This window comes from Candida orthopsilosis, assembly GCF_000315875.1.
Source record: "Candida orthopsilosis Co 90-125, chromosome 1 draft sequence".
Classification (NCBI taxonomy): Eukaryota; Fungi; Ascomycota; class Pichiomycetes; order Serinales; family Debaryomycetaceae; genus Lodderomyces; species Lodderomyces orthopsilosis.
In genome coordinates this window covers 1,255,561-1,280,689 of record NC_018292.1, presented here as the reverse complement: position 1 = coordinate 1,280,689, position 25,129 = coordinate 1,255,561, and the positions used below count along the sequence as shown (strand labels likewise).

At 37.8% G+C, this 25,129-nt stretch overlaps 9 protein-coding genes across 9 annotated transcripts; 1 reads left to right on the top strand and 8 right to left on the bottom strand. All coding sequences in view use genetic code 12, as the record gives it.

Moving 5' to 3' along the window:
* Positions 1-1,004: 1,004 nt before the first annotated feature.
* Positions 1,005-2,105, top strand: CORT_0A05760 (hypothetical protein; the record flags this gene model as incomplete). The annotated part of the gene is made up of 1 exon (XM_003866355.1): positions 1,005-2,105. One exon carries the CDS (start codon positions 1,005-1,007, stop codon positions 2,103-2,105), a length of 1,101 nt encoding a protein of 366 aa, XP_003866403.1.
* A 1,714-nt stretch (positions 2,106-3,819) lies between these two features.
* Positions 3,820-6,678, bottom strand: CORT_0A05750 (Kap104 protein; the record flags this gene model as incomplete). Its single annotated transcript, XM_003866354.1, has 1 exon — positions 3,820-6,678. One exon carries the CDS (start codon positions 6,676-6,678, stop codon positions 3,820-3,822), a length of 2,859 nt encoding a protein of 952 aa, XP_003866402.1.
* Positions 6,679-7,234: 556 nt separating this feature from the next.
* Positions 7,235-8,875, bottom strand: CORT_0A05740 (Opi1 protein; the record flags this gene model as incomplete). The annotated part of the gene is made up of 1 exon (XM_003866353.1): positions 7,235-8,875. One exon carries the CDS (start codon positions 8,873-8,875, stop codon positions 7,235-7,237), a length of 1,641 nt encoding a protein of 546 aa, XP_003866401.1.
* A 2,239-nt stretch (positions 8,876-11,114) lies between these two features.
* Positions 11,115-16,232, bottom strand: CORT_0A05730 (hypothetical protein; the record flags this gene model as incomplete). The annotated part of the gene is made up of 1 exon (XM_003866352.1): positions 11,115-16,232. One exon carries the CDS (start codon positions 16,230-16,232, stop codon positions 11,115-11,117), a length of 5,118 nt encoding a protein of 1,705 aa, XP_003866400.1.
* Positions 16,233-16,505: 273 nt separating this feature from the next.
* Positions 16,506-17,579, bottom strand: CORT_0A05720 (hypothetical protein; the record flags this gene model as incomplete). The annotated part of the gene is made up of 1 exon (XM_003866351.1): positions 16,506-17,579. The coding sequence occupies one exon, from the start codon at positions 17,577-17,579 to the stop codon at positions 16,506-16,508; it is 1,074 nt and encodes a 357-aa protein (XP_003866399.1).
* A 430-nt stretch (positions 17,580-18,009) lies between these two features.
* CORT_0A05710 (Etp1 protein) lies at positions 18,010-19,746 on the bottom strand (the record flags this gene model as incomplete). The annotated part of the gene is made up of 1 exon (XM_003866350.1): positions 18,010-19,746. The coding sequence occupies one exon, from the start codon at positions 19,744-19,746 to the stop codon at positions 18,010-18,012; it is 1,737 nt and encodes a 578-aa protein (XP_003866398.1).
* A 683-nt stretch (positions 19,747-20,429) lies between these two features.
* Positions 20,430-21,305, bottom strand: CORT_0A05700 (hypothetical protein; the record flags this gene model as incomplete). The annotated part of the gene is made up of 3 exons (XM_003866349.1): positions 20,430-21,139; positions 21,202-21,230; positions 21,289-21,305. 3 exons carry the CDS (start codon positions 21,303-21,305, stop codon positions 20,430-20,432), a joined length of 756 nt encoding a protein of 251 aa, XP_003866397.1.
* A 233-nt stretch (positions 21,306-21,538) lies between these two features.
* CORT_0A05690 (Prs1 phosphoribosylpyrophosphate synthetase) lies at positions 21,539-22,501 on the bottom strand (the record flags this gene model as incomplete). The annotated part of the gene is made up of 1 exon (XM_003866348.1): positions 21,539-22,501. One exon carries the CDS (start codon positions 22,499-22,501, stop codon positions 21,539-21,541), a length of 963 nt encoding a protein of 320 aa, XP_003866396.1.
* Positions 22,502-22,941: 440 nt separating this feature from the next.
* On the bottom strand, positions 22,942-24,831 carry CORT_0A05680 (hypothetical protein; the record flags this gene model as incomplete). Its single annotated transcript, XM_003866347.1, has 1 exon — positions 22,942-24,831. One exon carries the CDS (start codon positions 24,829-24,831, stop codon positions 22,942-22,944), a length of 1,890 nt encoding a protein of 629 aa, XP_003866395.1.
* Between the last annotated feature and the right edge of the window lie 298 nt (positions 24,832-25,129).

The following is a 25,129-nucleotide window of genomic DNA, read 5'->3' as shown; positions in this document are numbered from 1 at the left end:
CTGGTTCACGTACGGCTTTGATTTGTGCAGGCTGATATGTTGTTATACTTTTCATATTGCGTTCCGCTTTGTTGGGTTCATTTTTGTGCAATACATACAAAGACAATTCAATATATGCCCTTTATTCAACAAAAAATCCCTTTCCCTATTGTTTTGAATACTTTTAGTGCCATACGCAATATTTGACACACCACAGTTTTACCATGACACATTTTTGTTGGCCTATCTTTTGATCATTAATACAACGCCGTACGTCTACCACGGCCCTAATTTATATTATATTTTCATTTGTGTTCATAGTTGTTCAAAACCATTATATAAACGGACAGATTTGTTTACCCACATCCATCTACTATATTCTCTTCCACCACCTTTAGATACAGTTGATTTCACAATGTTTTCATTGAATTCGGCTTTTTTCGTATTTGGAGCTTTCTCTTTGACTAAAGTCGACGCACAAACACCACAAACAAAGAACGTTACAACTAACTTTGAACTGGGTACAGTTATTTGTGGTATTTTGATATTTGTTGCTGGTGCTGTTACTATGGCTATGGCATTCAAGAAGGGTAATGGTGAACCATCCAATACATCTACAGCAACAAACAAATTACCTCATGGCGAAGTCATTTCTCACTAGTGGGCGCTATTTATTTGGGAGTTATTTGGTTGTAATTCAATGGGTTTGTATCATCCCACAAATATGAAGATTGACTGAATAGTGAAGTATTTAGAAAAGAAAACGTTTCGCAATGAGAAATTAAAGAACAAGTTTTGTTTGTAGGATATGGATGCACGTGTATTACATAGTCTTATTTGAGAGTATTATATATCTATAAAAGTGAATGAGTTGTACTAATAGAGGAAATAGAATTGCGCTTATCAACGGAATTTTAAATCTTATCAATGAAAACCAAAAGTAGAGGAGCTTATTAATCATAAAAACGGGGGAAATGTACATCTTTTGGCTGACAAAACAACCTTCTTTTCTTGGTCTATGAACAATGTCCTATTTTCAAATATTAGCCATAATACTCGTCACAATCATAGCTATTGCATGTTTGGTCTATAAAAACGAAAGGCATTACAAACACCCACTCATTGCAAATGTGACTTCAATAGACCCAGATTTTAGATGGCAGGAGCAACTACCACTACCAATACGCCCATTTGTGGGTAAAAGAAACTTCAATCCAAAGATTGGTGTTAAGAACATATCAAAGACTCCTCATGATTGGTTGTTGATTGAAAACACGTACCTTAAAGTAACTACGTTAAAGGCACAATCACTAAAGAGGAACCCCACACAAACAATGCATATTGACAAAAACTCCAAACCCATCAACGCGTTACAAGAATTCTACGAAGTCATTTTTGACTTTTACTTGAAGAGGTTTCCACGATACTTTGCATTGGATTACAAAACTGGCTTGATTGAAAACAAAATCAATGGATTGAAATTCGGAAAAGATGCTAAAAGCTTACAGCCCCACGAGCTATTGAGGAATATTGGTTCTAACATGGAAGAAGACTTTGTCTTGTTGTTAAAGAACGACGCAAGTAAAAAAGACCAAGAGTATATTTTGCGATCATCGATTGTAGGGTTCCCTGCTGGGTTTGACCCCAGTGTTTTCTTCAATAAACCAATCTCATACATTCACACTTTAGTCCCACAATACGAATCAAACTTGCAAAACCCCATGCACAAATTTTTTAATAATTTGAAGCCAACCGATTTATGGGTGAGGCATAATTGGTCAATACAAACTCATGGCGACTACTTTACATTGAATAATCATGCTAGAAAGGGCGAGGAGGTGAAGAGATTGACCGTAGATGATATTGATTTCATCAATGGTTGCTATTTGAGATGTGAACGACAGGTGTTAACGAGATTACCACAGACAGGTGCCATTGTAATGACGGTTCGAACATATTTGACAAGCTTGGATCAAATAAAGAACCAAGAAAAGTTGAGTGATGAGTTAATTCGAGGTATTGTCTCTTTACCACCAGATATGGCATATTATAAGAAAAAGGGGTCTTGGGGTGATGCAGTCGTAGAGTATTTGTCAACAAAAGAAGATGGTGTTGTCAAAGGATAAACACTATTCAATGTTATTAGGTTTACAAAGATTATACATTTTACTTGCATTTGCCGAATTATTGTTTCTACAAAGTACCAAGTTCATATCACCATTCTGACGCTAAATCATTTGCGTGACGCCACTACCAAACAATACAAGAATTTCCAAGGACACAATCTTTAATCAATGGGCTGAGATGGTGAATCAAGCTGTCCACACACATTTTTTCATATGAAGAATTATCCATGACATTATTCCCATTGTTTTTTAACTTGTTCATCAATTAAGCCAGCTTATTTGGATGAAATTTTCCCCACTTGTAAACAATTGGAATAATCATACTGCTTAAAGCCAATTTTGTCGGCTGCTCATCAAGGTGTGGGGTTTAAAATCATTCGTTTTTATATTTGCTTTTGATACTAGAGGATATGTTAACAAATTGATAGAGCCTTTTGACCATACAATATAAAGTCAAATCAAGAGTTCTACAGTTGGAAATTTTCACATTGCAATATAATCGTGACCAAGGGCTTATTGGTGGTGTTTAATGTAGTTGAACGTTGTCCTGATAATGGTTCAATCTTGCGAAAAAGGAGATTTCGATTGTCGGTTTGAAATTCCAACTCATCGAACTGTTATCTTGTCAGTCACAACCACTTTAAAGTTGAACCAAGAGAGAGTAATTAAAGGAAAGCACTCACAAGAGATAAAAATGAGAAGATGATAGGATATTGAAGTCACAGTATAAAAAAACACATAGCAAAAATTAAAATAGCTTCAAAAGATTATAACCACGTAGAATCTATTTCCTAATAGATTTGACATCAGACTTTCTTTTAAGTAAAATTGGCCACCAATTGTAGCAAAACTGTAATAGTAATATTTTCAGGAGAAATCAATGTTGGCAATTGTCTGGAGTAGTTGTTCAAGTTGTTGGTGGCTGTAGTGGTTGTAGCGATGGTGACCGTGGTAGCGGTGGTAGCGGTAATATCATTAGTAGTAGTGGTGGTGTCCAAATTAGCAGGAAACAACTTCTTTGAATAGAGGAATAAAAAAGGAGAAAGAGAGAACTCTATGGAGGTTTTGCTTGTTTTGAAGCTTGATTATTCAAATTGTTACATGAATGTATTTCTCAAAATAGAGATACTTTTACATCAAGTGTTCAAGATATGATCTCACCTTTGAGAGCTGGCTATGCTACTACTACTATTCTACTTGTCTATACAGTTCTAGGTCTTGTAGTAGCATAGGTGAGGTATCAGTATACCCCGAGAATGAAGGATATTCAAATGTAAAAGAAATCAATATTAATTGACGTTTACAGTGGTTTCGAGCCAAAAATACGTAATCTCCATGGGCTTTTGAACATGTGTTGTCCATGATTAATTGCATGTTTTGAAGATATCAAAAACTTACTTACCTATATGTGAGCTCTCTTCTCCAATTCTCGCATTCGCCACAAGTTTTGCAACCAACTACAAAAAAGAATAGCCTGTACTTCACAATGCGATGGAAATTATACACGACCCGAAGTGGGGTGTGTGTGCCGTTAATTCTCCTTTCAATGAAATACTAATCAATCTCGACTGGTGAGGGCTCTTTTTCCTTGTGGTTTTATACTACAGTATCTTCTTTATGATTAAAATCTATGCACTTTTCTCATAAACCTATATATCTATGAACTAAAGAATAAACTACACACTTCTAACCCGTAACATCTGACCACTATTAATTAAATATCCAAATTGTTCCTTAGAGAAGGACTAACAAATTTCAAAACTTGACTCCACCCGTCTGGTCCCAATACTGATTTATAGTGATTGATCAAATTCAAAAATTGTTGTTGTAATTCACTTGTTGCATCTTCGTAATTTGCCAAAACCTCCAAAAATTTAGCAAGGTTAACCTTACCTTGTTGAGTTTGTAGACCACCAAAACCAGAATCAGGATTTACTTCAATAATCTTCAACATTCCTTGTAATCCAGTTTGTTTTTCCTCATTGTCAACCAAGTTGACAAATCTAGTACACCATGGAGTTATGAACTCAATTAACCTTGGGGCAAGTAATTCTGATCCAACAAGTCCCATTCTTCCTAAACATATAGCACAATTTTCCAATACCGTGATTTGCGTGTCGGCACTATTGAGAACCGGTACTAGCAAGTTGATTAAATTGGACAAGTATGGTGCTGAATCCTTAGCTGGCAATCGAATGATCATCTCACCTAATGCCCAAATAGCATTATTGTAGACTGGGAATGTTTCTGAACTTCTATTGTTTATTTCATTGCAAATACTAATGAAAATCAGATGCAAGTATGGCTTCAATATATCAATGATGTAAATGGCCATATCCCCAAGCAATGCATAAGCCGATTGTCTAACGTCAGAGTTGAAGTCTTCAAAACAAACCAACAAACAATCAGTCAAGTCGAAACTCGGCTTGTCATGATGTTGAACCAAATCAATTGAATGAAATTCAAACCCTTGGATTAACCCATCAACTAGATCCAAAGAGGTAACCATGAAATCCTTTTCTGGTGTATCTATCGATGGATCGGTTTGACAATTTTGATCCATTATAATACAATTTGACAATATTTTCATAGCCCTGTCGTATACAGGGATAGCATAGGGAGCAAACAACTCTTTCAAAGTAGCAGCAACGGAAGCCATACATTCAAGTAATGGCCACAATGCGGTATCGTCATCCAGTAATTGATCCCATCTTTGCAACAACGGAGGAAGTAAAATGGAAACGTATTTGGGATCTCGTGATAGGTTTTCATAACCCATTTTTTCTACAAATGTTTGAACACAATCATACAAGATGATTAAATTTTTGCGTTGATATCTTTGGAAACATTGCGCAAAATGATTAAGCAATGGTTCAAGGTAAAACTCAATCAACTGTGGGTCAGATTCCTCGATAAATGCAGATAGCGCAGAACAAGCTGCTTCTTGGACAATCTTTTTAGGATCCAAAGCACAAGCAACAATCGATTGGAAAGTAGGTTGGAAAAAAGTGGCATATTCACCACCCTCGTGGGCTTCTAAACTAACCCATGCTGCATATCTTGACAACGTCCAGCAAGTAATTTGTCTTACTCTTGGTTGTTCATCTTGCAATCTGTCAACGAGGAATGGTACCAACTCAGGTAATTTATTACTAGCCAAATTAATAAAACTGTTGCTCATGGCACCAAATGCCAAAATCGCGGCTTCTCTAATTGGCCATTGTGTTGACATAATTTTCTCTTGTAAGATGGGTAAAGCTAAAATGAGAACTTCTTGGGGTAAACTTTCACTCAATACATCTAATGTTGCAGCAGAGCACTTTCTTAAACTCCATTCACCCATATCATCGTCATCATCCTCTTCATCATCATCGTCGTCGTCGTCACCGTCATCGTCGTTATCATCTTCTCCTCCAGCTCCGTTTTCTCCACCATTTTCAATGTTTGAAACATCCCCATTGGCATTCCCATTGATTCGCCTAGCTTCTTTTGACTTGATATTGGTTGGCTTTATATCTTCATCCTTGTCAGCCACATCGGCATCGTCATTGTTATCAGCAACCTCCATGAGAAACATTTCCTCTTCTGAATACACCATTTTATCCAACAATACCGGTAAAATGACTTTTAACTTGTCTGCTGTAAAAACAGCTTTGAAATCATTGGAGCTTGCCAATGCTAACAAAAATTCCCCTGCTTCCAAACTTAGTTCATTGTTGGTTCCCTTTTGTATCACATGTAGACAATAACTCATTATTCCGTCGATATGAGGGGCCAATTTATCTGGCCTTGTTTCCAAAATTGAAAGAAAAGCCGTACATATATTCTTTTTCAATGCGCATGCATCGGGTGTTTCGATACCGTCAGTATCTTGAGCTAGTTGAAAGATTTTGGTCAAAAATTGATCAACCAAAACAAGAAAAGATTGTGTATCCAAAATGATAAATTGATTAAAACAATGTACAGCAAAAGCCTTGACTTTAATACTGGTCAGATCCATTAATTTTAAAAATTCAGGAAGCAAAAAATTCAATGGTCGTTCTCCATTATACTCTCGATCTAGTTCCAAATATGAATCTTCACAAATCTTGGCAAGGGCACTCATTGCTGCTTCCTGTGTTGAGAATTGAAGAGACCCTGTCTTGTTTACATCATTTTCTTGTCCATTGTGAGCCAAAGTTAACAAGCTAGTTAAAGCTGTTCCCCATTGTGATATTCCATAAATAGAAAATAATGAAGTGATTACATTCCCAGTAATATTTCTAACCATAGCGTCAGGACTAGTCAAACCTTGTATAATATTATTCGTTATATAACTCCTATCAATCAGATGATCAGATTTGTTTTTCAAAATAATATTTTTCAAATTAATACCAGCTGCTGCTCGGACGTCTGGCTTGGCTGAATTATCAAAAACTAAAATTGTGAATAGATAGTTTTCTATCTCAAGGTTTTGTTTAGCTTGAACCAAAGCCTCATTAGCTAATTTTCGTTCTTCGTTGTTTGACGATAAGGTGCCTTGAAAGATATGCTTGAGTTGTTCAACTGCATTGGTGTCTGGTGTCCAAGACATATTTCTAATGATGAATTATCCAGTTGTATGTTAATGTGGCTTTGCGGAAAATGTATCTGGTATATGATAAATACAGTATTGCATACAAGTAGATGGTGATGTCCTAGAACGGTGATGACACCAAAATGACGTGGATTAAGATGTGTGGGTTGCAGAATTTTGGGTTTTGAGACGATGATGAAGAAAAAAAAATTTATTCATTTGTTAACGCGCAGAACACAATACAATACAATACATTTGCAACACTATAGTATTAGTACAACCAGAAAGGTAAAAGTGGCACACAATAGACTTTACAATCAATCACTACAGGGGGGTGGTTGTATACAAACAAGATCTATGTGCTATAACTTAAAATAATATATGAATCATAAGTTACAAATATTGATTTAATGAGCAAGGCTACACACTACGAGATCAACTGGTAGTCTCGCCTTACTTTCTGAACTAAACTTGGTAGTACTAAACAGACGGATGCAATTCAATGATCTTCCATTGGAAGCAAGAGTCAATATCGGAAGCACATACACAATGATAACAAACAACTTCAGCTAGTTTAATTTTCAATCAACTCATCTATTCTCATTCTTTTTGTAGCTGACGTTATTCCATCTGGTTCTTCACTTGAACATCTAGTACTAACCAGGTCAAACCCTTTTTCATCCTTCATTTCCACATCGTTTTCTTTTTCGCTTACACCATCGATTTCATTTCTGGGATCTTCTGGAATTTCACCATTGACCCATGATTCGACATGAACCAATTGTTCACTAAAGACATTAGTAAGTTTCGTAATCATTTCCAAACTTTCTTTAGCAAATACAAATATACGATCGTTACCTCCATCATTTTCAGCATGTTGCAACGATGCAGGCAAGCGCAATATGATATCACGTATGGTATTCTTCAACTCGTATTCTTGCAAACAAGATCCATGGGATGAAGTAGGGGTTAATGTCGTTGTTGGTGTATTTGCGTTGTCAGTTGAGCCACTGGGTACTGGAGTTCCGTTAAAGGAACTAGTACGAGAAAGGGTATTTGGATGGTACGCTGCAGGGGTGGTGGGGGTTGCAGGTGTTCCCGCTGCAGTTGATGCTGTTGTCTCTACTGCCTCTGCTGCCTCTGCTGCCTCTGTTGAACCTGTTGGATGTGTCGGTACTGCTGCTGCAGTTAATGTACTTGGACGAAAGTTCAGGATAAGGTGAATAATCTTTTTGACGGTGCCAACTATTTCCCCTTTTGTCTTTTCGGTAGTCTGATCAGTGAAAAAGCTTTCATTGGATCTTTGTGTTTGTAGTTGATGTCTCTTTTCTTTAATTGCCATTTCAGTTTCATCAAGTTTTAATTGAAGGAAATTGATTTTTGAGTTTATTGTTGCATTAGCGGCTTTTAAAATGTGAATACAAAATTGTAATCTCTTTTTTGCATCTGAACTAGGTACAATACCAGAGTGTGATGAAGTTGTTGCAGCTGACATAGTCGAAGATGCAGATAATCTTCGTTTCTTTTGTTTATTGTCAAATGAAGACATGGTATGTTGATTCAATGTTGGTGAAAGAGGTGATCCAGCACCGTTTGCTGATGATGACGACGATGCATGTCTCTTTGTTTGATGTCTAGTGTTTAAGTTGTCCTCTATTCTGGTTACCACTGGTATAGCTGCTGCTTCAACAATTCCTGCGGCATAATTGAATGAGGAATATCTCCTTTTCGAGGTTTCATAATATTTAACTGCATTCATAACAATAGGATGTTTAGCAACCATTGACACCGTAGAAACGAGTGGGTGTCTTTGTTGCCTTTGAGAATCAGTTAAATCCAAATCGTCCTCGTAGTCTGTGGTTACCATGGTATCAGCATCAGATGGGGGAGTGGCACTTCTTGTCAACTGAGTTAGTGCTTCTGCAGCTGACAAATCTCTTTGCGCTGGTGGGACAGGTGGTAATGGAAACAGCTGTTGTTGTTGTTGTTGTTGTTGTTGTTGCAGATTCTCCGAGTTTAGCATGTGATGAATAGAAAGAGAGGAAGCAGATGATGCAGATCCTGTTCGGTGTGTTGGTGAAACTGGCATCTTATTGCCAACAATTGGTTCCTTTGAGTAAGGAGGGGGTGGTAATTCTGGTGTATTAATGTCTGTATCGGAGGAAGATACTATACTATTGTGAGCAGGCAAAGAAGTGGTGGTGCTTGGCTCCATGGTGTATGTGGTGTATGTGGTGTATAGATGTGTTTTGTATTTGTTGCAAAATGTGTTTGTTGTTGATAGCTGAGCAGTAGAGGGAATGTTGAGGTCTCTATTTTTGTTGTGGATAGTGTTCTAATGTTATGTGTATCGCAAGTGAAAACTCTGTGATTATGAGTGTGAATTTCGGTTATTCAATAGGAACCAGATGAAAAGATAGATGCAGATTTAAGGGTATAGATATTGAGATGTGGATAATATATATATATATATATATATATCTTCTTCAGTAGTTCAGATGATGAGTTTGATGATGATTATAATAAAATTTGTTGGTTAAAAAATTCATCAGTAGGAATATACATAGAACATATATAAGAATATAGTTTGTTACTTAGTTAGTTGGTAGTGTACCAAGTGTTAATAAAAATAAAAAAAAAAAAAGATAAAAGAAACGTTTGATTACGTAATAACAGTAAAATATGACTGTGATAATTCTTTCAAACATCTTATGAAACATTAATCTACTAAGTCATTTCATTCATATGGATTAAAGGCAAATAGAAACGGTCAGATACCACACTCATGTTCATCACTTACTCTAAATATGTGACCATTGATCCTTTGTATATATTCACACACTCCTACACCCACACACACCCACACAGAGTACCCTCGTCCTTTTTGTTTCCTTAACGTTTAATATATCTGTGTATAATCTAATTACACAAAAGTAAAAGGTAAAGTTTATTTATCACGTGTAAAAATCGTACACAGAGAATCCTGTACTTATTAAACAATTACCCGTAAAGATACTGTTACTTGCTCAGATGAATACAAATCTACGCGTAGAAAATATCAAACCGTTATATCCGCTACAAACAAAACACGCTACGTCGTTGATTTTATGTGCGGGTAAAAAAGAAACGAACCTTTCGGTTGAATAATGTTGTGTATATTTTTTCAAGACACAACAGTACACACAGAGGAAGAAACAAAATCAATTAAAAAGTTTCAAAACTCCGAATGCACGTGACTTATCTTTCTTTTGTGTTACTGTTCGTCAAGAATAAAATTAAGCCGAGAAGGAGTAAACCTCCTGTCCCCCACTTTCTTCTCCACCATCTCCTCCTTCAGCGTATGTCATAGGTGTAATTATAAATAATTGACATGTGAGTATTATGAGCTGCCCAAGACGTTTGTATAACTCCTTACTGAATTAAGGGTAATAGTGAATAAAGTTGATTTATTCCGTGGTTAGCTTACAAGTAGAAATCACGTCAATTACGATGAAGAAGAAAAAGGTATGTCTGTGTGTATAATTTTGTCCTGTGAATTTTTCTTCCTGTTTTTGTGTAATGCAATCTTTAAATTTATTTTTGTACTTTTTAGCATGTGATAATAAGAACAACAACAAGAACAACAAGAGCAAAAACAACAAGAGTGATTTTAGTTAGTTTTCGTATATGTCTATTCTTATTGCAACAGTATACACTACCGCATTCTTACCAGCAAATGAGAACTACTTTAACTGGTTCTACAAAACCTTTGGTGAATGTCACTCTTCAAAAACCGTTCATCACCCAACCCCTTCATTATTTTTTTGAACCTTCTTGCATAGTACTAGTGTTTTTACAATAATTATTTTTGGGTAAATGTCTTAAATGGATCTGATCGAAATCATGTAAAACCACCAAAAATTAAAATTACATATCTCTTTTCTTCCCCTCCACTCGCTTAATAGCTGAAACTACCTTTCGTTCTCCACCTGACCCCAATCCCAACATATCACTTATACTCACTTACACTAAAAAATTAAAACAAAAGATGCAATTGCATATGTAACCCAGTAACTCAATGCTAATGTTTAGTCGACCGTAATGAATATAATAGTAAAGAGATATTTTTTTGCTGCCTAAAACCATCTCTTTAGTCTTGGAGAAAATAACTAGAAGATCTGACTAAACTATTGAACTTTCTTGCCCTAACTCTATCAGAGAATATTTTACTACTCTCTTTATTTTGAATTTCGACCTAGTCATTGGATGTTTAAGGAGACTGAGATGCAAACCTTGTCTCTCCATGCTCGTCTCATGAAGAAAACCTGTCCATTCTACGGCGGAAAGTAACTAAACTGCGTGCTCTTTTCTTTTGAAAGCGTCTATTTACTAATACAACTTAATGTCCACTATCAAAACTGCTACTTTAAAAGCTGTCTTGTCTGTTGCTCCTCTACTCCTTCTCCTCTTTCCCTCTACTCATTTTCACGCACATATTCAATGGCTTTGGCTTTGACTTTACCAACCATCTTCTCATCACCTTGACCTTCTTCATATGCCAACCACTTGTTGAAGAAAAACTTGGCCTGTTTACGTGATACTTTTTTATTTTCAATCACTCTTTCAAACAAACTTTCAATTTGTTGCTTATTGGAAGAATCCTTGTTGTCATCATCACCATCACCACCATTACCATACTTGATTTCTTGATCGATGTACACATTCCACAAATCAATTCTCTTCGGGGCATCAGCAACCAATCCTTCAAATAACGATCTTGCTTGTTCAACGTCTCCCTTGGCATATTCTAATTGAGCAAACTTTCGTACAACTTCAATATGATCACGTTTAGGTAAAACTTGTAAAGCTCTGGCTAATACTTGACGAGCTTCATTATTTAAATCTTGATCCAATAAAAATGATCCATACAAGACCCAAGTTAAAACATTTTGACCAAATTTCTTACCCATGGCTTTAAACAATTCACGTGCTTGATCATATTTCTCACTCATTATTAAAATACTTGCCAATTTTTGATGAATTATAAATGAATCCATATATTGACATGCTTTTTTGAATACTGCATCTAAACTTTCATCAGTACCAAATGTATTTTCCAAGTTTAGCAAAGCGATCCAAATATTCATTTTTTCTTGTTCTTCACGATAATTGATAGTTTCTAAAGCACGTTCACCAATTTGTCTAGCTTTATCAACTTCACTCAATTGTAGATTAAATGACATGTAATTCATCCACAAAATAGAACTGTTTGGGTTACCAATTAATAACCTCTCAAAATCAGCAACAGATTGTGGGGCGCGGGTGTTTAAATCAATGGTCTTGTCTTCAACTCGAGTTTGTTTACGAGATTTCCTTGGCCTTGAACTCTTTGAATTACTCATGAAATCTTCATCATCGGAGGAGGAATCATGATCTTCAGTTTGATCTAGGATGGATGCTGTCCAATCGAAACCGTTTGTGGATAAAGCGTTAGATTCGGTTGTTGATGTTTCGGCTTCTTCTCCTTCTTCTTCCTCTTCGTTATCATCGTCGTCACTCTCTTCTTCAGCATCAATGATTACATCTTCATTTTCACTCTCTCCACTAGTTTCGTCATCTTCCTCTTCATCTTCCTCAGCAATTTCCATTTCAACGTCATCATCAACCTCTTCATGAGTATCATCAAAGTAGGAGGCTTTCATTCCCAAAGATAATTGCTTCTTAGAAGGATCAATCTTCAATATCTTCACCTTTACACGATCCCCCTCTCCAAACAACGCCATCACGTTTTTGACATCATTTTCTGAAATTTCTGAATGATGACACAATCCGCTGATATTTACAGTTCCATCCAATTTGACAAATACACCAAAATCAGTAGTCTTGGTCACATGACCTTCAAATATATCACCAACAGCTAAATCATCAAATGTCTTCATGGTTTTCAATTCTCCGTTAACTTCACTTTCTTTCAAGGTCATTAAGATTCTACCTTCTTCTTTACAATTGATGATTTTACCTGTAACTGATTGATTAGGTTTGAAAAACTTCTTCCAATCTTTCAAGTACGAATCACTCAAATCAGAAACTCTCACTAACGCAAAGACAGATCTTCCCAATGAAACATAAACACCATTGGTGCTCACATTCTTAACAAAACCTTTGACAATATCACCTCGAGATAAATCTTCAAAGGAGTCGATTGTTCTGTCAGTGCTATCTTCATCCCTCAAACTAACAGAAATCTTTTGTTGATCTGCATCTATGTCCAACACTTTTGCCCCAACGTACTCATTGACGTGGAATCCATGATCCAATTTATCCGAATAATTGTTCAATGCATCGGTGATGAAAGATGAAGCAATCACCTTCCCACCAAGATCTACCAACACGTACAGGTCCTTAACTTTAATAATACGTGCTGGGTATGTCTTACCTTTCTTCACATCGTCAAAACTGCGAATATAATGTTCTCTCGAAGTTAAAGCCAAAGTTTGATGCTCATTATCAACTTCTTTAACTTTAACTTGCACAGCAGCACCAATTGGATACCTATTGTCGAAATTATGGAAAATGGTACCATCATCTGATAAATCCATAAATGAAACACGTCCTTTTATTGAGGGGGTAATCGACACCCAAACAAACCCACGGTCAACATTATTTACAAATGCAACCAATTCATCTCCTTTCTTCACATCAGCAAGTTTCAAGGCACTCAAATGCTTTCTATTAACTTTTGCGTCTTGTAAGGACAACTCTATAATTGTTTGCTTATTGGCTTTATTGTGAGTGATTGGTAGAAATGTATGATTCTTGGCATCGTGAACACCAATAACCTTCACATTGAGCTCGTCACCTTTGTGAAATCCAGACAATGGTTGCGACAAGTTTTTAATATCTTTTATGGATTTGAAGCACTGGGTTACATCAACTCGACCATTCAAATTGTCTGCTAATCTAACATTCAACTGAGTACCTTTAACCGACTTAATAATTGCTTTAGTAACAACACCAGGAGCATAGTCCTCGACAGTCTTTTTCGTTGAATCAACTGGGTTGGTCAAATTGTCCCCCTCAGTATCGTTACTATCGGCAATAGTCAACAAGAATCTCTTATTCTCAGTATCAACACTCAAAACGCGGCATGCCAAGGATTGATATTTGTAAAACCTTCTTGACAAATCTTCATGGGCAGTCTTGGAGACATATTTGGCCAAAATCAACCCTGTTAGTCTCCCAGTAAAACAAACAAATAGTCCTAGATTTGTGACAGACTTGACGTAACCTTTAATGATTTTATTTGGTTGGACATCATCGAAATCGGTGGGCAATTGTTTCCTTTTCGATGCTTCAATAAGAGACTTTTTGGCAGTGGCGATAACAGTTCGTGCTTTAAAATCCTTCTCCAAAATCAAAACTTCCAATTTAGAGTTGATCTCAGTCTTTTTAAATAATGCTCTATTTTGTTCATAGTTTCCATCACTGAGTTGACCATCGTGAACCACTCCTCTAAGATTCGAGCCTTCTAACTCGATCAATACCGAGTCATTCTTCTTTTCAACGACAACAGCTTGAACAACAGAAATTCCAGGAATCAAGTTAGCAATCTCAGTCTTTTGTGATGTCGACAACTGACTTGATTGTTTTAAAGTTACCACCAAACGCTTTTGATCTTCGTTGATATCTAAAATCTTGACATTAACCACCTGGCCAAGTTTCAAGTACTTGGATGCATCATCGACAAAAGTTTCTGAGATCTCAGTTTTAGGTAAGAATGCACGAAGTGATCCAAAAAAGGATACTATAACACCTCCATGGACAAATTTCTCAACAGTGGCGTTTGTCTTCATGCCGATCTTTGCATCCTCAAAGTTTGAGAGTATGTCATCATCTTCTAAATTTACTAACGACTTTCTTACCGTGACCAATGGAGTCTTCCCTTTGTGGGATAAAAGACGACCCTTAACTTTAGAGCCAATTCTAAATTTCCTTTCAGGGTACACTAGTTTTATATCCGACATGTGATTTGAGGGAATGAATCCTTGGAAATCATCCAAAAGCTTGACTTGAATACCTCCTGAATCTGGCAAAACTTTCGTGATTTCACAATTGGGTAGAAGGGTTCCAACGGGTATATCTCTTACACTCAAATAAGGTGCTTCAATAGTTGAAGGTTTAAATGTCAAAACGTACAAATTGTCAACCATGTTATACGCAATAACTCTCGCTTTGTGCTTACTGGAGACGCTGTAGTCAATCAATGTTTTTGAATCGTCAATATTTGAATTGTGGATTTGACCGAATGTGGATAATCCAAGCTTAACAAAAATGTATTCTTGGTCAGAACCGAGCACTTCCACAACATCAAAAACATGCCCCACGGGAAAAGCCTCAAGAGCTTCAGTTCTTGAAGTTCCATCGCCCATCTGCAACGAGTGCAGAACCAATGAAAGAACTAACTTCCGGACACCACCTTTTTGCAAAATTGCCATGATTCTAGCCTTGACATTGCTTCCAATGGCAAATTTGTGTTTCAACTCCTCCACACTAAAGATTTGAACATCGGAGAAATTAATCGTACCATCAACAAGTCCAAATACTCTTGCGCCAATACCAGAGTCAGTTACATCACTCACGAGGGCGTCTACGATAGCACCAACTTGTATGGCATCAACGGATGAGATTGTGGTGATTGGAGTAAGCTTTTTTGTAGTAGATGGAACAGCGGGCTTAACAGTAATGATTCTTCCCGAAGGCTTGGATACAACTGTTGTGGTGAATACCAATCCTTGTGCACAAGTACTAGGTTCTATTTCTGCATTTTTGAGCTCCTTGTTTGAAACAAACGCAGAAAGACCCTCAATGCCACTTTCCAATATCAAACCATGATCTTCAATGGACTTGACTGAACACAGCAAGATGTTTCCCGAAACTATGTCTTCCTTTTCTAGGTGAGCATTAACAATTTCTGGTTCAATGCTCATCTCTATTCTCTTCTTGTTTGAAGTTTCAGTTTCAACTACTTTTGCTTTCAACCATGAGCCAATTTGGAAAATAGACTTCAAGTCAGGAAATACCTTCTCAGGCTTTGAGTTTATGAGCGTACCGTTGTCATCATAGTCTTCCTCGTCTTCTTCTTCTTCTTCACTTTCCTCCTCATACTTTTTGATTAAATCAATAACGTGCGAGCTAATCGCAGTGATTGGCACATACCCAACCAAGTTATTTCCCAATGCCAACACAATATCTAACTTATTTATCGCTTGAATTTGTCCAAACACAAACGACCCGGGAACTAGATTCTTAAATGACAAGTACTCAATTTGTGTTTTCTTCTCGTCCTCATCATCGCCATCCTTTAACAGTTCCGATTTTGATCCTTTCTTTTTACTAGTGCGTTGCTTCTTTTTAGGATTTTCTGAATCGGTTGTATTCTTGGTTCTCTTCTTCTGACTCGCTACCTCAAACAATACATCTTTGGTTGCTTCATTTGAAATCTCCTTCACTTCTAGCGGAGTCAATCCAGTAGCTCCTCCTCTAGGAAAAGCATACTCATTGCTACTTAGCTTCGAGTCAGTAGCATCAGACATATTATAAAGACACAAGGAACTTGTTGGATTTAAGATAAAAAAAGGGGACTGTTTGGATAGCAGAAGTAGAAAGAATTTTGTCTGATGAGATGAGAACCTAATTTTTCAAACTTCAGAAGAACACAAAATTGAGATTCAAATTATAATGAAGAATTTACAAGCTTTAGAGCATATTTTCCCTTACAAAAGCTTGCTACAGAGTAATAACCCCGGTGATAGAATATATATATATATATATATATAAATATATGTAGCTTGACTCAATCTGCGGCATCAGAAGATTCTTCTATCATTCACTGACCCTCTCTGTTTCCGTTCAAGCATGATTTTATCTGCTTCATGTAAACCATACTTTTTAATCAACTTGGAATAAAATAACCCACAAGCATTGCACAAGGTTCTGCTGCCTTCGGGGCCCCTTCGCCACTCGGGCGTTTCTTTGGAGCGACAGTGCTGGCAAATAATCTCAGGCTTAAAGCTCGAGTCTGAATCAACACCACTTGCTTTGAAATTGTTCTTATTCTCCAAGTACAAACAGGTGTCTTTCGGAGCCGTACCCACATGACGCTGAAATAAATCACTCGCATTCAAATAGGATTCCATTTGCACACCCTTTTTTCGACTCTTTTTGGATTCATAAGTGGTCGCCATATGTTGACTCAAGTTCCTCTTTATACCACTGCCACTTCCTCCATTCAGAGATTTCGACACTTTTGATCCCATTAAATGTTGCTTTCTATCCTTATGCCGCTTCATGCCCTCCAAAAGATCAGAAACCTTGCGAAGATTACTCAACACTTGATCTATATCATCGTGTTTCATTTTCTTCAAAATATTTTCAAAATTATGACCCGTATTCCCATAAGTGTAGTACAGTAGAGCATTAATCTCCTTGCATTTCAGTTCAAACGCAACTAGAAATTTGACCAACTCAGACACAAATTTGTAGTTATCTTCGCCATATTGTTGGGCCACATCTTGATCTACCTTGGACATGTCCAAACTCTCGATTGATGATGGCGAAGTTGAGTATGATGGTAGATTCGCTTCATTTCTGGAAACATAGTATTGATTCGGATAGCTTTCATGTCTTCCATGGATAGGTGTTCCATACATGTATTCTTGGCCCTTAGCAAATGAGCGTCCTGTCAAGTTGGTACCTATCGACGAATTCTGCGGAGCGGGCTGGATTTCCTCATGCGATGCCAAATTCCTCACTGAAGATGAATATTGTACAACTCTCTGTGTTGGTGAACTAAATTCTGTATCCTTTAATGTCTCATTTAACTGCCGAAACGATGGAAGTCTAGGCATAGATCCCGGATCCTGACAAATTCCACTGTTCATTTAAACTTGTTGACTTATACTCTTGTCAAAGAGATAACCAACGAGAAGACGATAACTAGATTTCAGCATACCACAACATTTATGTACTTTTTATCCAGATTTTTTTTTAATTTTTAGTACAGCATATCATAGAATTTCTTTTCAGTGGATCAATTGAGACTATAGGGTGAATCTTGAAAAAAAAAAAATTGGGGACAATTCCGATTTTAGTTATGCTGTCAGCTTTGAAATGTACTTGTTCCCATATGTAATTAATAGTTTGATGGAAGCAACACAAAACTAAAACACCATAGAACTAATTAATAAAAAAAAACAAATGGAAGTGCACACGATTTTAGGAAATAAATATTCCTTGCATGGTCTGGCGTTTGAACCGCCTCTGGGTCTAGATCTCCTTTTTTTGATTCCTTCGTCTTTTCTGAGGCACATTCTATTTCTTTTTTTTTTTCTTTTTTGATGACGCTGAAGGTTGCTTGACAATGACAGTACCTTGCTTCACATCATCTGACTCGTTTTGGAGTTTTTCCTGACTGTCGAGGTAAAACATTAAGTCCGCTACTTGTTCATTTAGATCTTTATTTTGGTTCCTTAGGTCCAGGACGGTGTCCTTTAGTTCTTCATTTGCCTTTGTTACGTGTTCAATTTTTTTCGAAAATGCCTCATTCAATGCATTTGCTGAACTCAACTGCTTGCTCAAGCCGTGAATTTTTTCCTCTTTCTTCTGTATTTTCTCCTTCAATGAAGGTACAACCGAAGTTGTTAGATCCGTTATTTTGTTAGATAAATCTTCGATTTTAATCTCAAACTCTTCAAGGGTGTCCAGATTTAAACTTGAAGTGAGAATGGAACCCTTCCTAGATTTGGCTGAGGAGGTTAGTTGCGCTGCTTGCTGGTCCAAAAGGTCCTGATAGTATTCGCGCTGACTTGCAAGTTGACTAATTAGCAACTGGGAGTACTCAAAGCCAACTGCATCAATTTTATCAACGCTATTTCCCCAGCTCTTCGTCTCCCTTGAGTCGCCTTTGTCTGGTAGCTCTACCAATTTACCATCTGATTCATTTGTTACTAATCGATGTACATAGTTGTCGCCTGCATAATCCCACACACGGCTTGTGTTTATCTCCATAGCAAAACAGTGACCAGTTGTGACAAAGTGTTTTAGTGAGTGTTGCTCAGGTGCATACCTACTGCAACCTACATTTCCACAAATCAAGCAAATCCACAAATTCGACCTCACCTGACAATCCATACAAATTTCATCCTCTTCGTTTGTTGACGCAGGGACCTGCAGTGCATTATCTTGGACTGCCGATTCTCTTAAGTTTAGATTTTGTAACCTCCTGTCATGATTCAAGCTTGCTAGGTTAGTCAAATTGTGTGAGTACCTACAAACAGGGCACGAATCATCCCGCCACTTGGATAGGCATTGGCAGTGGAAAGTATGTTGGCACGGAATGGTTAGTAAGCCTGTAACGGCAGAATCCATTTTCTCAAGGCAAACGGGACAGGTTGGGAGCTCTATTAGAGTGTTACCTGTTGTGGTTATAGCTAAATTTGTTTGATCGCTTTCAGAAGGTGACGTGAATGGATCGGATAGTAAGAATGGAATAAGGGATTGCCTTCCCTCATGATGTTGTTGATAGTGAACTTGAATAGAGCTCACAAATATAACATGGGACGTTTCGGGTTCCATGGAATTGAAACTCTTCCCATCAAATTGATACTGAAACTCTGCTGCTTTCACAATGTCGCGAAACTTGATCAAAACCATAAACCTATTCTGTTTATCACTCTTTAGTATTCTAATGTGTGAAATATAAGAGACAAAGGTTTCTCCTATATATCCTAAAAGGTCTGTTGCAGTAAAATATGTAGGTATGGCCAAAATCGCAACCATAGTGTTGTCGCCGGGGTTTGTTACAATCTTCTTCTTTCCATGGGCTCCACTTGATGATTCATTATCTTCGAATTCCCGATAGAGCCTAATGACACCCTTTCCAATCGGCTTGGCTTTAATTGGTTCTAATGTTTCCGGTATCATCTTCAAGTCTGTTGATAATTTGATGTCAATATCAGTTATACTCAAGTTTGAATATCGATAATCTGTATTCAAATCTGTTGGCGGAAGAAAATCTAGTATTATGTGGTAGGAGTCGTTACCAATCATACTATTTCCAGATGAGATTAAATCTCTGTCTTCATGACTTGGGAGTAAAGGTGAGTTTATGTGAGTCGTGTAAACTATTTTGCGAGTCTTTTTTGTTCCTTGTTTTTCCTCCTCCGGCAGGTTTAGTAAAGATTATTATGCCTCATTACATACGTTGTTTTATTCAAACACATCGACTGTCAGCAGCCCCTTATCAATTCAGTGATTCAGTTAGCTATGTATCTATTCAAAGCAAGTAATAAAATCGAGTGACAAAAAGTGTAACACTCAACAAAAATTCATGCTACACATATTCTCTATCGCCTGCCCTCAAGGCTCTTTCGAGTGGTATTTCCGGTGGTAGAAGATTGCACATTCTACCTTTTAGAGGATGCCTTGTAGTTGTGATGACGAGATTGATACATTTCAAGCTCCTGTTTGTGCAAGCGTTCAGGGCTGGACATATCTGGTAGTGGCCCACACGAAGCTATGCTAATTTCCCTGGTGTGCAGTCATCTTGGCTCTAGGAATGAAGCGTACCTCGAATGCGGCTTTGCTCTCTGGTAAACTAGCTACAGCTGTCTGAGCGTAAGAAGAGTGAGACGACTATTCATCATAAAGGGAGACTTCACATGTTGATACTGTTTTAGTGCAAACTTTTGAATATATATGACTATTCCTCTAAATTAGTCTAACGCTTGTGTCTATCCCAATTCTGAATTTAAAAGATAGTACTTATCCATGTCAAAATCAATCAAACTTGAAAGTATTTCGCCCTGTGTTCCAATGATGTCCTTCTCCTTTCCATTTAGAACAGATAATGCATTTGGATCGGGTATCCAAATGACATGAGCATTCGCAGCTATACCTGAATGAACTCCTGGAATTCCATCTTCAAAAATGAGACATTCCTCGATTTTCAAAGGTTCCAAGTTTTGTTGAGCACGACTCTTGTTGAGACTGGCCAAACAGGCATACCAGATATCAGGGTGGGGTTTGCCCCGTCCCACGGGTATTCTCGGATCATCACCAGTTACAATGTGTCCTTCGAAAAGACTAAATCCATGTTGGAGATGTTTGGTTTTTCTGTCAAAATTGATGGTGTTGGAGCTGGTGCCTAGTGCTATGGGAATGTTCTTTTCATAAAGATCCTCCAATAGTTCCAAAGCTCCCGGTAAAAACCGGGATTTGTGCCATTTGTCAGCTTGTATCCCAATAGCTTCTTGAGCAAACTCCTCTGGTGTCAAGGGTAATTTGTATTCTTCAACCATTATCTTGGTAGCTTCCAAACCAGGTCTTCCCTGAAGTTTTATCTTAACATCCCAGGTCATCGGACCTTTCCCATATTTGGCAAGAAGCTCAGAAGCAGCTTCTGTGTATATGTCTTCTGTGTTGAGAATCGTCCCGTCCATATCTTTGTCAAAAAGGTTAGTCTAATCAAGTCTTGCAAGGTAGAAAATTTCAAAGTGAACGTACCGAAAAGACATGCTTTGATTTTAGTGTGGCTATAATGAAACATGTTAGAAATTCTTTCTGTAACTGAAGCTAGTGGAGATAACGTACTGTTTCAACCCCGTCATGGTCAATGCTAGTGTCGTGAGTAAAGAACTTTGGAGGTCTTTGACAACTCGAAATGAATGAAAAAAGAACGCAAGAAAAAGAGTGTGTGTATGTGTTGTTTAAGGTACAAAATTTGTCTTACAAATTTTAAGAGGGGAAATGAGTGTTTATTTAAAAGTAATGAAACAAAAGATATTCTGGCATTTGAGGTGCGTTAGGTAGAGTTATATGGGACTGAATTTTCACCGATTGATCATAATGGAGCGTTTTTGAATAAATAAGAGATACTTTCACCATTGTGTAATCTTCTAATTGCTTCTGCGATAACTGCAGACACGTCAATGGTGTCCAACTTGCTGGACAACTTTAACTTTTCTTCAAATGGTACCGTATTTGTACAAACCACTTTTTTCAACTTTGAGTTGTTTATATTTTTGATAGCATTCCCTGATAAAATACCGTGTGTTACAATGGCAATGACTTCCTTAGCGTTATTATCTAGCAAAACTTCCGCGGCCTTGGCCAAAGTACCACATGTGTCGGCCATATCATCGACAATAACACAGATTTTGTTAGTCACATCTCCTACCAAAACCATTCGTGACACTTCGTTGGCTCTCGCTCTTTCCTTGTGGATTAAGGCGAAATTCAAATCAAGTCTATCTGCCAAACCTGCTGCTCTCTTTGCACCACCAGCATCTGGTGATATTATTATCGCATCTTTATAATCGATTGTCTCCTTAATATACCTCACAACACTAGGCTCGGCATACAAATTATCCACCGGAACATCGAAAAAGCCTTGTATTTGTGACGCATGTAAATCCATAGTAATAACGTGGTCACATCCGGCGGTTGTGAGCATATCTGCCATTAATTTAGCAGTGATTGGTGCTCGCGACTTGTCTTTTCTATCCTGTCTAGCGTAGGGGAAATTGGGAAGTATCACAGTAATTCTCCTGGCACTAGCTGTCTTGCAGGCATTAATCATAATCATCAACTCTATGACACGATCATTGACCACTCCCGATCCAATTTGGCAGATGATGAATATGTCCTCATCTCTGACAGATTCCCCGATGGAGAACTGAACCTCTCCTGTAGACTCTCGTTTCAATTCACTAGGAGTGATTTGAAGACCCAATCTTTTGGACACCAACTCCGCAAGGCCCCGGTGGACATCACTGGCTAGTAATTTGATTGAGTTTGTTGACATCGATGTGTACAAGCCTTTGTTTTCAAAATGGAAAAGATGATAAGCTGGCCCCGACTAATAGTGCAATAGAAACACTTCTTGTTCATTTCGATGAGTAAATTTTTTGCTTCACAAAATCTTTCATTGGAATCCTTCTCATTTGGGAAGGTGTGCGTGCGAATCCAAAACTAGCAACCCCTTCATCAGAAGCAACATTTATTGCTCTACATTCTATAGGTAATGATGATTGATTAAGTGGACATATACACGTTTAGCAATATCAGATCCCATCACCTGATTAATTCAGAAGGAAACCACGACCGATTTTCACAACACATATTCCAATTACATCTTTGGTTGTCTTGGGAAATGGATTACACTACAAAGAAAAAGTTACTATACGACAAGTGTGAGAGATTCATTACTCTATCATACAAAAGAATAAACATTAACACCATCTATCAAAAAAGTTCGTCTATGGAATCACCACTATCATTGTCATTATCCAGGACTTCTGCATCTTCTGCGTCTTCATCATCCCCACAGTCCTCTTCTGCTTCCTTAACTCGATCTTTCAAACCTTTGCCAGATCGTGTTTCTGAATCAAGTTTGCCGCTAACTGATGTGATATGATGTGTTTCTTCATTTTCAATAGACTTCAGCAAATCTCTCCTCTTTTGTTCCAATGAAGCTTTGAGGGATGAAATGTTACTTTGAAGTTTCATTTTCATCATTGCGTCGGTGGTGGAAGAGAGGTTCTTTCTATGCTTCTCCACCACTTTCTCCAACTCGGTGATCTCCTCCTCTAGCAACTTTGAATGCAGTAGACTTTCCTTTCCTTGCACCTTGTCTTCATCATCCTCATCCTCATCATCATCCTCTTCGTCATCCTCGTCTCCGGCCTCATCCTCATTGCCCTCTACACCATCACCACCTTCTTCACCCTCATCACCTTCTTCACCCTCATCGTCACTGTCTACTTCCCCAAACAATAGTGCATCGCTGTCGTCACCCTGTCCCTCATACGACCCTTCAATCAATGCACCTTTGTCTTGCAACATTTGCGCCATCAGTGGTGACACCGTTACCACTTGTTTATCGCTAGATGATTCTTTGTCATCAAGCACTTTATTCAATTCCTCTTCAAGGTTGATTTCAAAATCGTCTTCGTTCAATTCATAATCCTCTTTATCTCTTGGATCAATGGCGTTGTTACTATTTGGGGTGGCCTCCCGAGAGTTTTGTGAATCATCAACACCTTCATACTCGAATCTCGATGGTTTGTCCAATTTTTGGTTCAAAGATTCAGGATGAGGTGATGCCACTGCCGATGGTGTATTGCTTGAATGACCATATTTTCGATACGACAGTGGATCCACTAGCTCAAAGTGGCTTTCTTCAGCCTCGTTGTCGAGCTTAATCAAGGCATCGACTCTATCCTCAATATCCTGGATCACTCTATGATCAGCTCGCGTAGGTCGAAACCTACGATAAACGTCCTTGAAAGGTTCCAACACCCCGTTCCGATAGACTGATCGTTTGCGAGGTACCTCCTTATTTTTGACGTGATCGTAGAAAGGGTGCTTGAATAGATATTCGCTGGGTACTTCGAAATCCTTTTCTGTATTCAATTGAGTAGGGTTTATCGTATGCAACACGAGTAATATCTGCGATACATCTAAGTTCTTGAGGATACTTTTCTTATCCACTGTTTTGTATACTTCCACCAATGTGGGCAAGTCAATTAGTCTTGCCGAATAAAGTGTACCATTTACATTCACAACAGCTTTTTCCCTCGTAATCCATTTCACATTGAGTCCTGTTAGGTCACCAGATTCAACAGCATTGTGCACAAACTCAATATTCGTATCGTTTAAGAATCTCACTACTATCCCTTGCTCTACTAAAGGGTCGTCTTCCAAATCTGGAGCCTCGGAGTCGTAACCTTCACCTGGTATTCTCGTTGGTTTTATCCTCACACGTGGAACAAACCTCGGTTTAGGTACACTTCCAGACAGGTTGGACTTACTTTTCGATAAACTTAGTTTTAGCTTCTTAGGTTTGTCTCCGTCATTTGCATCTGCGGTTCGTTTTGAAGGAGTCGTTTGTGGGGGCTTGATTTTCAACACTGGTGGTTTCTGGGTGCGGTCCTCAGTCTGAGGCAGGTAATTGCTAGAGCCGTCTGTTGGTTGGACCTTAAGTTTTAGTTTCAATGCCATCCTCAAGGTTGTTAGTGTTATCCACAGTTGATGTTTTTGGTTGTCTTTAGAAGTGAAATTAAAAAAGAGGTGAACAGAGAGCAGTCTTTTTCTATACAGGATATTTACGTCAAAACCCAGCTTGATGGTCATGTACTCTCAATTCTTTACAGAACTCCCTTCTTCAAGTCAGCCTAGTTAAGGTAGTTGAATGAGACTTCAATAATAGTAAAGACATCTTCACTATACATACTAATACACAAGAATATACACTTCCTTATAAGTATCCTTTATAGGACGTAGTTTTTTTTTTTTCATCTTGGTTTGCTATTGTGCTATGGTATTTGTAAATTCTTTTTCACTTTCCTCTTTCCAATTCCACAAAGAAACACAAGGTAGGATCTAGTTCATAAGACCCGCAACTAATACTAGTCAAAAATTGGTGAGACGC